This window comes from Rhinoraja longicauda, chromosome 12 (assembly GCF_053455715.1).
Source record: "Rhinoraja longicauda isolate Sanriku21f chromosome 12, sRhiLon1.1, whole genome shotgun sequence".
NCBI lineage: Eukaryota > Metazoa > Chordata > Chondrichthyes > Rajiformes > Arhynchobatidae > Rhinoraja > Rhinoraja longicauda.
In genome coordinates this window covers 6,582,129-6,596,181 of record NC_135964.1, presented here as the reverse complement: position 1 = coordinate 6,596,181, position 14,053 = coordinate 6,582,129, and the positions used below count along the sequence as shown (strand labels likewise).

The 14,053-nt window shown below is 43.4% G+C and overlaps 1 protein-coding gene across 14 annotated transcripts in view; it reads left to right on the top strand.

The window, feature by feature from the left end:
* The window catches only part of cnksr2a (connector enhancer of kinase suppressor of Ras 2a), a 473,672-nt gene that overhangs the window by 209,629 nt on the left and 249,990 nt on the right, over nt 1–14,053 (top strand). For 13 of the 14 annotated variants that reach the window (XM_078408946.1, XM_078408945.1, XM_078408942.1 and 10 more), the window contains exon 6: nt 12,672–12,791. The exons of the other annotated variant lie outside the window; for it this stretch is intronic. In XM_078408946.1, coding sequence (XP_078265072.1) covers nt 12,672–12,791 — 120 coding nt within the window. The remainder of the gene's footprint in view (nt 1–12,671; nt 12,792–14,053) is intronic. 14 annotated transcript variants of the gene reach the window in all.

Below are 14,053 nucleotides of genomic sequence, written 5' to 3'. Positions count from 1 at the left end.
CACAAGCCTTGCCGTATCAGAGATGCTCTGACCTAGTCGTCTGGCCATAACAATTTGGCCCTTGTCAAAGTCGCTCAGGTCTTTACTCCTGCCCATTTCTCCTGCATCCAACGCATCAACTTCAAGAACTGACTGTTCACTTGCTGCCTAATATATCCCACCCCTTGACAGGTGCCATTGTAACAAGATAACCAATGTTATTCACCTCACCTGTCAGTGGTCATAATGTTTTGGCTGATCGGTGTAGTTCTCAGCATTGTAGCGCATCAGTTCCATAGACCAAGTTCAATGTCCGCAATGGGGTAGAGGCGAATCGGACAGTACCCCAGCTGATGGAAGGACCGTTTGGAAGCCTGACCACAGAGAAGCTGTTCGAGCTACAAAAAGATCATCTCTCCGAAGGCTTTAGTTGTTCAACGTCTCACAGTCTCTGAAAATGCTGGAGATTCTCGACTGCTTCGGCTGAATCTGTGAAGAAAGGCACAAAAATTGGATGAGTCTGATAGTGTTTCATCAAACCTGCTGCGATGAAAGGGTATGAATCTGAAACATTGACTTAGTTTCTCTCTCCACAGATGCTGTCTGTAATTTCTGTTTTGATTTTCAATCTGAAATGCTGATTTTTTTTAAACCAGTGCAAGTTCTCAATCGGTTGCCTTCACCCCCCACAAATTACTCGACTGCTATAATAATAGTGCAAACAATTCCTCCTAAGATGATACAGTATTGGATGAAACACATTAAACCAAGATTGGAATGGAGAAAGAAAAAAATCACTGGGAACAGAGCAGTGAAATACACTTCTTCTAAACATTAACAATGAATGTAAATTTGCAAATTTGGTGGCTACTTAGTGGCCCAATGAGCTAAGAGAATGATTTTAAAAGTTGGTCTGGACCAGTCACTAAGTGGGCTTTTGTGACAACTCGACTGTTAAATGGAAATAATAAAATGAAAACATTTCTGTTTGCTCAATGATTGATCAACATAGAAAGCATGCTTTAAAATGGACACTTTCTCAAATACCAACAGATATTATTATCTGATGAACTGGCCTGTTTACAAACTGCAATGATCAGAGTCCATAATAGTTTGACATTTCTGATCTCAGCTTGAATACTTTGCCAAAGATAATGTTATGGCTCTGCGTGGTTTGATGAAACCTGCAGACAAAGCTAGTTATTCAGCGTAATGAGGGGGAACATCATTCTCAAAGTGGTTCAAAGAAGTTAAATGTCATTTAAGCATTAGTTATCCAACGATGGTGTTAAATTCCAAAGTAATATTATTCATTCTCATGAAACTTGAGGAACTGAAACAAGATCAATTATTCAGAACAGCAGAGCATTGCAATGAAATGCAATAGGCCCAGGAATGATTTATCAGTGACAGTATTTTATCATATAATTAAAAGAGAGAAAAAGAATACTTGGCAGGGTGTGGGAAAGGAATGCTGTTTGGTTGGGAAGCCAACTAAGCAATGATGACTCAGTACAACAGGGGACTTTCTCAGGTGACTTTCTCGTGGTGTCACATCAGTAGTTTTCTGCAGCCCCAGTCGTGGATTATGTGTTTCATCCGATACCGCATCATTTTATGAGGTTCTGCGCGCACTGTTATAAAAGCATTCTAGCAATCGTGTAATTTGCTGGTATTTATTCACAAAATGCTGGAGTAACTCAGCAGGTCAGGCAGCATCTCAGAAGAGAGAAGGAATGGGTGACGTTTCAGGTCGAGACCCTTCTTCAGACTTGCTGGTGTCAAATCACTGAGAACTTGCACTAGTTAATTTAAAAAATGACTTTCAGATTGAGAATCAAAATAGAAATTACAGGCAGCATCTGTGGTAAGAGAAACAGGTTTGATGAAATGTCCAGGAATGAACTGCAGGTAGACACAAAATATCGGAGTAACTCAGCGGGACAGGCAACATCTCTGGACAGAAGGAATGGGTGCCATTTTGGGTTGAGACCCTTCTTCAGACTCAACCCGAAACATCACCCATTCCTTCTCTCCAGAGATGTTGCCTGTCCCGCTGAGTTACTCCATCATTTTATGTCTATCTTCGGTTTAAATCAGCATCTGCAGTTCGTTCCTACACCGGAACTGCAGATGCTGGTTTAAGCCAAAGATAGACATAAAAAGGTTGTTATTCACAAAATGCTGGAGTAACTCAGCGGGTCAGGCAGCATCTCAGGAGAGAAGGAATGGGTGACGTTTCGGGTCGAGACCCTTCTTCAGACTGATGCCAGGGGGGGCGGGACAAAGGAAGGATATAGGTGGAGACAGGAAGTTAGAGGGAGAACTGGGAAGGGGAGGGGGGGGGGGTGGGGAAAGAGAGGGACAGAGGAACTATCTAAAGTTGGAGAAGTCAATGTTCATACCGCTGGGCTGCAAGCTGCCCAAGCGAAACTCAGTGGGTCAGACAGCGTTTCTGGAGAAAAGCTGACATTTTGGGTCGAGACCCATTCTTCAGAAATGCCATTAGGCTGACCCAATTCACAGATGCCACCTGAGAACCTGAGAATTTCCAGCATTGTAAGAGACTGAATTGTTCAATACATCACAAGTCTTCCATGAGACGACCTTTCTGTAGTCGTGCATTTCTAGAAAATTAATTTTAGGAGAACACTATTTGAAAGTTGTTTATGCAGGTGTTATAATTGTCCTGTCACAGTATTAATGTCACAGGGTCACAACATTCCATTTCAAATTCAGCACTGTGAGCAAATGTGAGCCCCATATGTAAGGAAGGATGTGCTGGCTCTGGAGAGGGTCCAGAGGAGGTTGACAAGAATGAGTGGGATATCATACGATGAGCATTTGACAGCACTGGGCCTGTACTCACTGGAGTTTAGAACCTCATTGAAAATTACAGAATAATGAAAGGCATAGAGTGGATGTGGAAAGGATGTTTCCGCTGGTGGGAGAGTCTAGGACCAGAGGTCACAGCCTCAGAATTAAAGGGCGCTCTTCTAGAAAGGAGGTGAGGAGTAACTTCTTTAGACAGAGGGTGGTTAATCTGTGGAACTCATTGCCACAGAGGCCTGTGGAGGCCATGTCAGTGGATATTCTTAAGGCAGAGATAGACAAATTCTTGATTGGAATGGGTATCAAGGGTTATGGGGAAAAGGCATAAAAATGGGATGAGGAGGCAGAGACTCGATGGGCCAAATGGCCTAATTCTACTCCTATAACTTGTGAACTTGTGAAAATACATGGAAAATTCAGTCTAAGTGCCCACATATTTGAGCCAGGAGGACATTTGTGGGTGACTGAGGGCTGAGATTGTTCCATTGCTACAGCATGACTTGAATGGTGACATCAAATGGCATTCAATCACTGCTACAAAAGTCTACGAAATATACAAGGCCTACATAAACATTGAAGCAAGTCTTAACCAGAAGGTTAAAGTCTATTTCACTGATGGTTGATGACATGATATGGATCACTGTCAGAGAATCCAAGGTATCTAGCTTCCATAAAAGTAACTGCTTTCTTTAACTTTCCCTCACCATCAGCCTCCCAGTACCTCCATCTGTCATGAAATCTTCCCTTTGGCATGCGTCCATTCAAGAAACGCTCTCTCCAGCCCATCTCCCCATGAAGTACTCCCTGTACTTCTTTCCCCAACTCACTCCCTTCACAATGGCAGGAGATCAGAAGAGGATAGGCCTTTTGATAGGCCTGTGCCTCGTGAGGGGCAAAATATCAGATACTTCTAGGAATGCCAATCCAAGAGTTTGATTTGAAAATCATGACTTTGGACATGATTTGGACATGTCAACTTCTCAGAACGATTTTAGCGAAGTCCAGTATTTGTCTTTTGTGTTGGTTAAACAGACTGGTGTACATATTCCTGTTGCTCAAGTGGCCCAGTGCAGAACCTGTGAGGTCACATCAGCTCCCAATCTTGTGGTGAATCGCAATGGGTGTAGATCCTTATTAAGGCAGGAGTTGATCGGTGTCCTAACAAACCTCTCATCACACATCATTGCAACGGATGTCAGCATTAAGTTCCATAACACTACTTCAGCAGTGGTATTATGTAACTTATTTTAAAGCAGTTGAGAACCTTAGACAGTAGAAGTGAGAAGTTGAAAATACAGTGCATTCAGAAAGTATTCAGACCCCTTCACTTTTTCCACATTTTGTTATGTTGCAGCCTTATTTTTAAATGGATTAATTTCTTTTTTTTTATCATCAATCTACACACAATAACTCATAATGAAAAAGCAAAAACAGGTGTTTAGAAATTTTTGCAAAGTAATTAGAAAGAAATAACTGAAATATCACATTTACATAAGTATTCAGACACTTTACTCAGTACTTTGTTGAGGCACCTTTGGCAGTGATCACAGCCTCAAGTCTTCTTGGGTATAACACTACAAGCTTGGCACACCTGTATTTGGGTAATTTCTCCCATTCTTCTCTGCAGATCCTCTCAAGCTCTGTCAGGTTGCATGGGGAGCGTCGATGCACAGCTATTTTCAGGTCCCTCCAGAGATGTTTGATCGGGTTCAAGTCCGGGCTCTGGCTGGGCCACTCAAGGACATTCACAGACTTGTCACAAAACCACTCCTGCATTGTCTTGGCTGTGTGCTTAGGGTCATTGTCCTGTTGGAAGGTGAACCTCCACCCCAGTCTGAGGTCCAGAACGCTCTGGAGCAGGTTTTTCATCAAGGATCTCTCTATACTTTGCTCCGTTCATCTTTCCCTCGATCCTGACTAGTCTCCCAGTTCCTGCCGCTGAAAAACATCCCCACAGCATGATGCTGCCACCACCATGCTTCACTGTAGGTATGGTATTGGCCAGGTGACGCTTGGCATTCAGGCCAAAGAGTTCAATCTTGGTTTCATCAGTCAAGAGAATCTTGTTTCTCATGGTCTGAGAGTCCTTTAGGTGCCTTTAGGCAAACTCCAAGCGGGCTGTCATGTGCCTTTTACTGAGGAGTGGCTTCCGTCAGGCCACTCTACCATAAAGCCCAGATTGGTGGAGTGCTGCAGATATAGTTGTCCTTCTGGAAGGTTCTTCCATCTTCACAGAGGAACTCTGGAGCTCTGTCAGAGTGACCATCAGGTTCTTGGTCACCTCCCTGACCAAGGCCCTTCTCCCCTGATTGCTCAGTTTGGCCAGGCGGCCAGCTCTATGAAGAGTCCTGGTGGTTCCAAAGTTCTTCCATTTAAGAATGACGGAGGCCACTGTGCTCTTCATGACCTGCAATGCTGCAGAAATTGTTTTATATCCTCCCCCAGATCTGTGTCTTGACACAATCCTGTCTCGGAGGTCTACGGACAATTCCTTCGTCTTCATGGCTTGGTTTTTGCTCTGACGTGCACTGTCAACTGTGGGATCTTATATAGACAGGTATGTGCCTTTCCAAATCATGTCAAATCAATGTAATTTACCACTGGAGGACTCCAATCAAGTTGTAGAAACATCTCAAGGATAATCAATGGAAACAGGATGAACATGAGCTCAATTTTGAGTGTCATAGCAAAGGGTCTGAATAATTATGTAAATGTGACATTTCAGTTATTTCTTTTTAATTACTTTGCAAAAATTTCTAAACACCTGTTTTCGCTTTTTTATTATGGGGTATTGTGTGCAGATTGATGATTAAAAAAAAGAATTTAATCAATTTTAAAATAAGGCTGTAACGTAACAAAATGTGGAAAAAATGAAGGGGTCTGAATACTTTCTGAATGCAGTGTACCTGCAAAATCTCCAGCCAGCTGGTCCATGCAGGACTTAGGAAGATAGACACAAAATGCTTGAGTAACTCAGCGGGACAGGCAGCATCTCTGGAGAGCAGGAATGGATGACGTTTCGGGTTGAGACCCTTCTCCAGACTGAGAGTCTGGGGAGAGGGAAATAGAGATATGTGGAAAGGTAAGGTGTGAAAATGACAGATCAAAGCAGACGATAAGCAAGGGAAATGTAGAATGATTCATTGTTGACTGTGGCACACAAACAGTAAAATGAATCAGGGGGACAGTGAAACTAGTTGGAGAACTAGGGTGGGGGAGGGACACAGAGAGGGAAAGTTAGGGTTACTTGGTTAGAGAAATCAATATTCATACGGTTGGGTTGTGAACTACCCAAGCAAACTATGAGGTGCTTTTCTTCCAATTTGCGCTGGGCCTCACTCTGAGAGTGGAAGATGCTCAGGAGAGAAAGGTCAGTGTGGGAATGAGAAGGGGAGATAAAGCGTTTAGCAACTGGGAGATCGTGTAGGCCTTGGTGGACTTAGCAAAGGTGTTCAGCGAAATGATCGCCGAGTCTGTGCTTGGCCTCGCCAATGTATAGGAGTCGACACCTGAAAAAGCAGATATGGTCGATGAGTTTGGAGAAGGTGCAAGTGAACCTCTGCGTCACCTGAATGGATTGTCAAGGTCCTTGGACAGAGTCGAGGGAGGAGGTAAAGGGACAAGTGTTGCATTACCTGCAGGTGTACCTGGGGGGAGGGTGGTTTGGGGTGGGAAGGGATAAATTAATCAGGGAGTTGCAGAGGAAATGGTCTCTGCGGAAAGAGATGGAGATGGGAAAACGTGGCCAGTGGTGGAATCCACTAGTGTTGGAGGTGACGAAAATGTCAGGTCTTAGGAACACAGCTTGGTACACCATCAGGGCCTTATTTGGCATTTGACCTGTTGTTTTCACTTGAGTCACTGGACAGCACCAGGATAGATTAAGAAAATAATTGCAGATGCTGGTACAACTCGAAGGTATTTATTCATAAAATGCTGGAGTAACTCAGCAGGTCAGGCAGCATCTCGGGAGAGAAGGAATGGGTGACATTTCAGTCTGAAGAAGGGTCTCGACCCAAAACGTCACCCATTCCTTCTCTCCCGAGATGCTGCCTGACCTGCTGAGTTACTCCAGCATTTTGTGAATAAATACCAGGATAGATTGATCAATTGTGGTATGGCTTATATCCAGCCTATTTGTGACAATTGAATATTCCTTATTAATGCATCCTGATGACACTTAATGTACAGGGTGGCATACAGAGGTTTTGAATGCTGAGCACCAACATCTTATCTCCATGCTGTGAGTTTGGTATATCATGGGGTTTTGCACACAGCTGTGAAATAGCTAATTCAGAGACTTTAAAATAGTTAACTGGGAAATACAGTCCAGAAATACTCTCTAATTGCCAGCGCCACTTTTAATGATTGGAAATTCTCCTGAACATAAAAGATTAAGGGGTGATCTAATTGAAGTGTTAATGACGAGTGAAGAATTTAATCAGGTTGATAAAGAGAAACAACTTGGTCTGATGGAGGTCCAGAACAAGGAGCTGCAATTTTACAATTTAAGCTGGTCTGTTTAAAGGGTGAGGCCAGGAAACACTTTTGTCTTCAAAGGGTAGTGAAAATCAGGAACTGCATTCCTGAGTAGACTGCAGAGCCTGGGAAAATTTAAAGTATAAACACTGAAAATGACACTTTATTAATAGGTAGGAGTATGAAAGAACTAAGGCGTGTAATTGGACTTGACATACAGATCAGCTATAAAAGGACTCGAGGGATCAAATGGCTCTTCCCACATTTGTTGATAGTTTATGTGTCTGTACTATTAAAATGTTAACAGTAGTACTGCAGTCTACAGGAAGCTACCTAATGTTGAAGGATTGCCTTGACATCTAGATTGGTCGTATAATTACACTCTAAATTACAGTGCCCTCCATAATGTTTGGGACAAAGACCCATCATTTATTTATTTGCCTCTGTACTCCACAATTTGAGATTTGTAATAGAAAAAAATCACATGTGGTCAAAGTGCACATTGTCAGATTTTAATAAAGGCCATTTTTATACATTTTGGTTTCACCATGTAGAATTTACAGCAGTGTTTATATATAGTCCCCCCCATTTCAGGGCACCATGATGTTTGGGACACAGTAATGTCATGTAAATGAAAGTAGTCATGTTTAGTATTTTGTTGCATATCCTTTGCATGCAATGACTGCTTGAAGTCTGCGATTCATGGACATCACCAGTTGCTGGGTGTCTTCTCTGGTGATGCTCCGTCAGGCCTGTATTGCAGCCATCTTTAGCTTATGCTTGTTTTGTGGGTGAGACCCCTTCAGTTTTCTCTTCCGCATTTAAAAAGCTCAATTGGGTTCAGATCGGGTGATTGACTTGGCCACCCAAGAATTGACCATTTTTTAGCTTTGAAAAACTCCTTTGTTCCTTTAGTAGTATGTTTGGGATCATTGTCTTGCTGTAGAATGAACCTCCGGCCAATGAGTTTTGAGGCATTTGTTTGAACTTGAGCAGATAGGATGTGTCTATACACTTCAGAATTCATTATGCTACTACCATCAGAAGTTGTAGCATCAATGAAGATAAGTGAGCCAGTACCTTCAGCAGCCATACATGCCCAGGCCATTACAACTCCACCACTGTGTTTCACAGATCAAGTGGTATGCTTTGGATCTCAGGCAGTTCCTTCTCTCCTCCATACTTTGCTCTTGCCATCACTCTGATCTAAGTTAATCTTCATCTCATCCGTCTACATGACCTTTTTCCAGAACTGTGGTTGCTCTTTTAAGTACTTCTTGGCAAACTGTAAGAAGGGTCTCGACCCGAAACGTCACCCATTCCTTCTTTCCAGAGATGCTGCCTGACCCGCTGAGTTACTCCAGCATTTTGTGTCTACCTTGGCAAACTGTAACCTGGCCACCCTATTTTTACGGCTAACAGCAATAAAGGTTTCCAAAGGTGATGGAAAGACTGGAGGAAAGACTAGGTGCTGAGAGCTCTCTTATACCTGCATTAAGGAGGCATTTAAACACACCTGAGCAATTACAAACATCTGTGAAGCCATGTGTCCCAAACATTATGGTGCCCTGAAATTGGGGACTATGTATAAACATTGCTGTAATTTCTGCATGGTGAAACCAAAATGTATAAAAATATCCTTTATTCAAATCTGACAATATGCACTTTAACCACATGTGATTTTTTTTCTATTACAAATCTCAAATTGTGGAGTACAGAGGCAAATAAATGAATGATGGGTCTTTGTCCCAAACATTATGGAATATGTCCTGTATTGCTATGGTGCTGGCTCCTCTCTCTGTTAGATGGCCATAAACCATTGAAGTAACCAGTAGATGAATACTAGCAGTTTAAACGATAGGCAAAGACAATCAGTGACTCAGAAAAAAACACAAAGTGCTTGAGTAGCTCAGCGGGTTATGCAACATCTCTGGAGAACACAGATAGGTGACCTTTTGTGTCGGGACCCTTCTTCAGACTTACTGGGGGGGGGGGGGGGGGGCTGAGGAGAGGCAGGACAAGGCTTGGCAAGTGATAGGTAGATACAGGTGGTGGGGGGGGGGGGGGGGAGGGTTTATTGGGCAGGTGGTTGGACAAAGGCCAGAAATGAAAAGACCAAAGGTAGTGAGATACCAATAGAAGAGGTACAAATTGTGAATCCAGAGGAAAGAATGTTGGTGGAAGGGGAGGGGAGAAATGGGAGAAGAAGGCATTTGTAGGTTGGTTGCCCAAAATTTTTGAAGTTGGTTCAGCCCAAATGACTGATAAGCTCAGACTGGCATTGTTCTGATAAGCACTCGCCTTTGCAGCTAGGGTTTGCCTAGTGTTGACACCTCAGTCTTCAGATTTACAACTTCGACATTCTGCAGACTGTTAGCGTATATTTATGAAATGAGAGAAGGTTAATATGAAACTGATAGTGACGGCATCCAATGGCAAATACCAATCGTCAGTGGTGAATAAGCAAGTCTTGCATTTGGATGTAAGTTGAAAAATGGCTTTAACTGGTTGTATCTGCATTTGTGTGCGATTTTTGCCAGTGCTGCTGGATATGGCAACCGGGATGCTTCTGTTCTTCAGGCCCAAATTCAATTATGTAAAGTAAAATCAAGGGCAAGAGAGGAGTTAGACAGAGCTCTTAATGATAGCGGAGTCAAGGGATTTGGAGAGAAGGCAGGAACGGGGTACTGATTGTGGATGATCAGCCATGATCACGGTGAATGTCTGTGCTGGCTCGAAGGGCCGAATGGCCTACTCCTGCACCTATTGTCTATTGCAATAACAATACCTCTGAATGTGCAAAACAGGTTAATCAATGCGGACACCTGACTCAGCAGGACTTGAGCGCTGCAGCACTTTATGTCCATTGTAAATTTAATGCACCAGTGGAAGCAAGGTCCAGCTAACTTGCAGCTTTTCAGCTCGACTGAAAAATAGTGAAGGAGAAGCCTATTTGTCCCTTCAAAGTCGATCCAGCCCTTCTTCTGAGAAATCCATTTTTCATCTATTTCCCCGTAACCCTTTTGGTTTTCTCCTTCAAATTCCATTTCATTCAGGAAGATATTATTGAAAAAGTTTCGATGCATTCCAAATGCTGAGTACTCAATATGATTTAGATTTTTATATTTAGAGATTTAGAGATACAGCGCGGAAACAGGCCCTTCGGCCCACCGAGTCCGCGTCGCCCGGCGATCCCCGCACATTACTCTATCCTACACACACTAGGGACAATTTTTACATGGGACAATTTTTACATTTACCCAGTCAATTAACCTGCATACCTGTACGCCTTTGGAGTGTGGGAGGAAACCGAAGATCTCGGAGAAAACCCACGGAGGTCACGGGGAGAACGTACAAACTCCGTACAGACGGCGCCCGTAGTCAGGATCGAACCTGAGTCTCCGGCGCTGCATTCGCTGTAAGGCAGCAACTCTACCGCTGCGCCACCATGCCGCCATATTGAAGCAATATTTGAAGCACGGCTTGTACAATCTATCCACAAGACCGACAATGTATTTTCATGCGAGGAGCACTGCATAAGGAGTTGTTTAATCTTCACCCACCGAGTGCAACCATTTAGAATTTATATATTCGTACTTGAGCCAAAGATTGCGTCGAAGTACGTGGAAAGGAGTTGAACAGATGGTGTGTATGTGGTTTGAGTGGGATGGATGTGCTTAAGGAGAAGGTGGACAAGAAAACAAGGGAGAAAGGAAAAGAGGGCTGTGCTCATAGTTGAGGAACAGAGGCATCAGTGCATAATAAATAATGACATAGCCTAATTGGACAATACCGAGCTAATGTTGAGTGGCAAATAAACCTCAACATCTCAATAATATATTTTGAGGTGATCTAAATTCATCAGTGGTGCCATTGGCTTCCTTGCAAGGAGAGATTCTTCTGTGTAATCTATCATGCATTGTCATGTTTGCAATGTGCACACAGCCAAGATTTCTGTTCACTTTTACAAAACACAGGTGTTCTCTTAAAAACCTAAGGACAAAAAGGGAGATGATCACATAAAAGATGAGAAGAATATCATATCATATCATATATATACAGCCGGAAACAGGCCTTTTCAGCCCACCAAGTCCGTGCCGCCCAGCGATCCCCGCACATTAACACTATCCTACACCCATTAGGGACAATTTTTACATTTACCCAGTCAATTAACCTACATACCTGTACGTCTTTGGATCAGGGACGTTGATTTTGTCGGGTCCCATCCAATTTATTCTAATTTTTAGATCATTGGGTGGCATCTTGCTCATGCCTCAAGAGGCCAATGTGGAAGCCTCTGGTTTGCTTGGGGTTTCAGCCTATTGCAACAGAGTAATCTTTTTAAATAATTAGCGATAAAAATATTATGAGAGCCCTTGAGGACTTTGACAGTCCCTGGGTCTTTTTTTGGTCAAGGATAAGTGATCTTGAAAATGATTAGTTCGGAGTTAACTCTTTCTGGGGAGATGATAAGTTCATAAGTGACAGGAACAGAATTAGGCCATTTGGTCTGTCAAGTCTACTCCGCCATTCAATCATGGCTGATCTATCTCTCCCTCCTAACCCCATTCTCCTGCGCTAAGACATTTCTGCAGCTCAGGCAGATCTTGGGATTAGCTGTGTTCTGCTTCACCTGTGAAAACAGAATGACACCTGACATTAATCGCAAGTTATTAGTAGCTTTAAAGTATTTCTTTTGCTTAAGATATTTCACCCAACATCACCACAGAGCTCTAAGAAAACATTCTGTAAAATATCAGGTGTTTTCTCATGATTTAAAAGTAAAACAATTCTAATTTAGCAGTATGTGTAAGAAGATAACTGCAGATGCTGGTACAAATCGAAGGTATTTATTCACAAAATGCTGGAGTAACTCAGCAGACTGAGAGTCTCCCGGTGGCTGAGCGCCTTAACCAACCTGATCTACCGGTGGCCGAGCACTTCAACTCCCCCTCCCATTCCCAGTCTGACCTCTCTGTCATGGGCCTCCTCCAGTGCCATAGTGAGGCCCACCGGAAATTGGAGGAACAGCACCTCATATTTCGCCTGGGCAGTTTGCGGCCCGGTGGTATGAACGTCGACTTCTCCAACTTCAGATAGCTCCTCTGTCCCTCCCTTCCCCTCCTCCTTCCCAGATCTCCCTCTATCTTCCTGTCTCCACCTATATCCTTCCTTTGTCCCGCCCCCCCTGACATCAGTCTGAAGAAGGGTCTCGACCCGAAACGTCACCCATTCCTTCTCTCCTGAGATGCTGCCTGACCTGCTGAGTTACTCCAGCATTTTGTGAATAAATACCCAATTTAGCAGTATGTTAGATTGATTTATCCCATTATTTCTTCGCAATGTGCATTTAATCTTTTATGTTTTTTTCTCTGTCATAGTGCAAAACGCTGTCGGGGGTCTGTGACCACATTATCTCTCTCTCATCTGATCCACTGGTTTCACAGTCTGCTCATTTGGAGGTCATTCAGCTGACAAACATTAAACCCAGCGAAGGATTGGTAAGGTCCATTTGTTTTCTGAATTAAAATTCTCTCAAGAATGCCAGTTGTAGGCACAAGGCATATAGAGTGTCACATCTATCAACACCTGTAGGTCACAGGTCTATAAAACAAGTCTCACCTCCAGTTCGACAAACATATTTTTATGATTTAAAAAAAAATTCAGAACTGGCCTACCCATAGAAGACGAGGGTCAGGGTGAAAGGGTCTTATTCTGGCTGGAGGTCTGTCACCAGAGGTGTTCCACATGGATCAGTGTCATAGAGTCATAAAGTCATAGATTCATACAGCATGGAAACAGGCCCTTTGTCCCAACTTGCCCACATTGGCCAACATGTCCCAGCCACAATCGTCCCACCTGCCCGCGTTTGGACCACATCCCTCTAAACCTGTCCTATCCATGTACCTGTCTAACTGTTTCTTAAACATTGCAATAGTCCCTGCTTCGACTACCTCCTCTGGCAGCTTGTTCCCTACCCCCACCACCCTTTGTATGAAAACGTTACCCTTCAGATTCTTATTAAATCTTTTCCCCTTCACCTTAAACCAATGTCCTCTGATCCTCGATTCACCTACCCTGGGCAAGAGACTCTGTGCATCTACCCAATCTATTCCTCTCGTGATTTTATACACCTCTGTAAATCATCCCTCATCCTCCTGCGCTCCAAGGAATAGAGACCCAGCCTACTCAACCTCTCCCTATAGCTCAGAACCCTCGAGTCCTGGGAACATCCTCGTAAATCTTCTCTGTCCAGCTTGACAACATCTTTCGACTAACATGATGACCAGAACTGAACACAGTACTCTAAATGAGGCCTCACCCACATCTTATACAACTGCATCATGACGTCCCAACTTCTATACTCATTATTCTGACTGATGAAGACCACCCTATCTACCTGCGACTCCACCTTCAAGGAACCATGCACCTGCACTCCTAGATCCCTCTGCTCTACAACACTCCCCAGAGGCCTACCATTCACTGTGTAGGTCCTGCCCATGTTAGACGTCCCAAAATGCAGCACCTCATATTTCTCTGTATTAAATTCCAACAACTATTCCTCAGCCCACCTGCCCAATCGATCAAGATCTTGCTGCAGTTTTTCACAGCCATCTTCACTGTCTGCAAAAAAAAACACTTTTGTATTATCTTCTAAACTCACTGGAGTTTAGAAGGGTAAGAGGGTTCTCATTGAAACCTAGTGGATAATGAAAGGCCAAGATAGTGGACGTGGAAATGATGTTCCAATAATGGGAGTCTA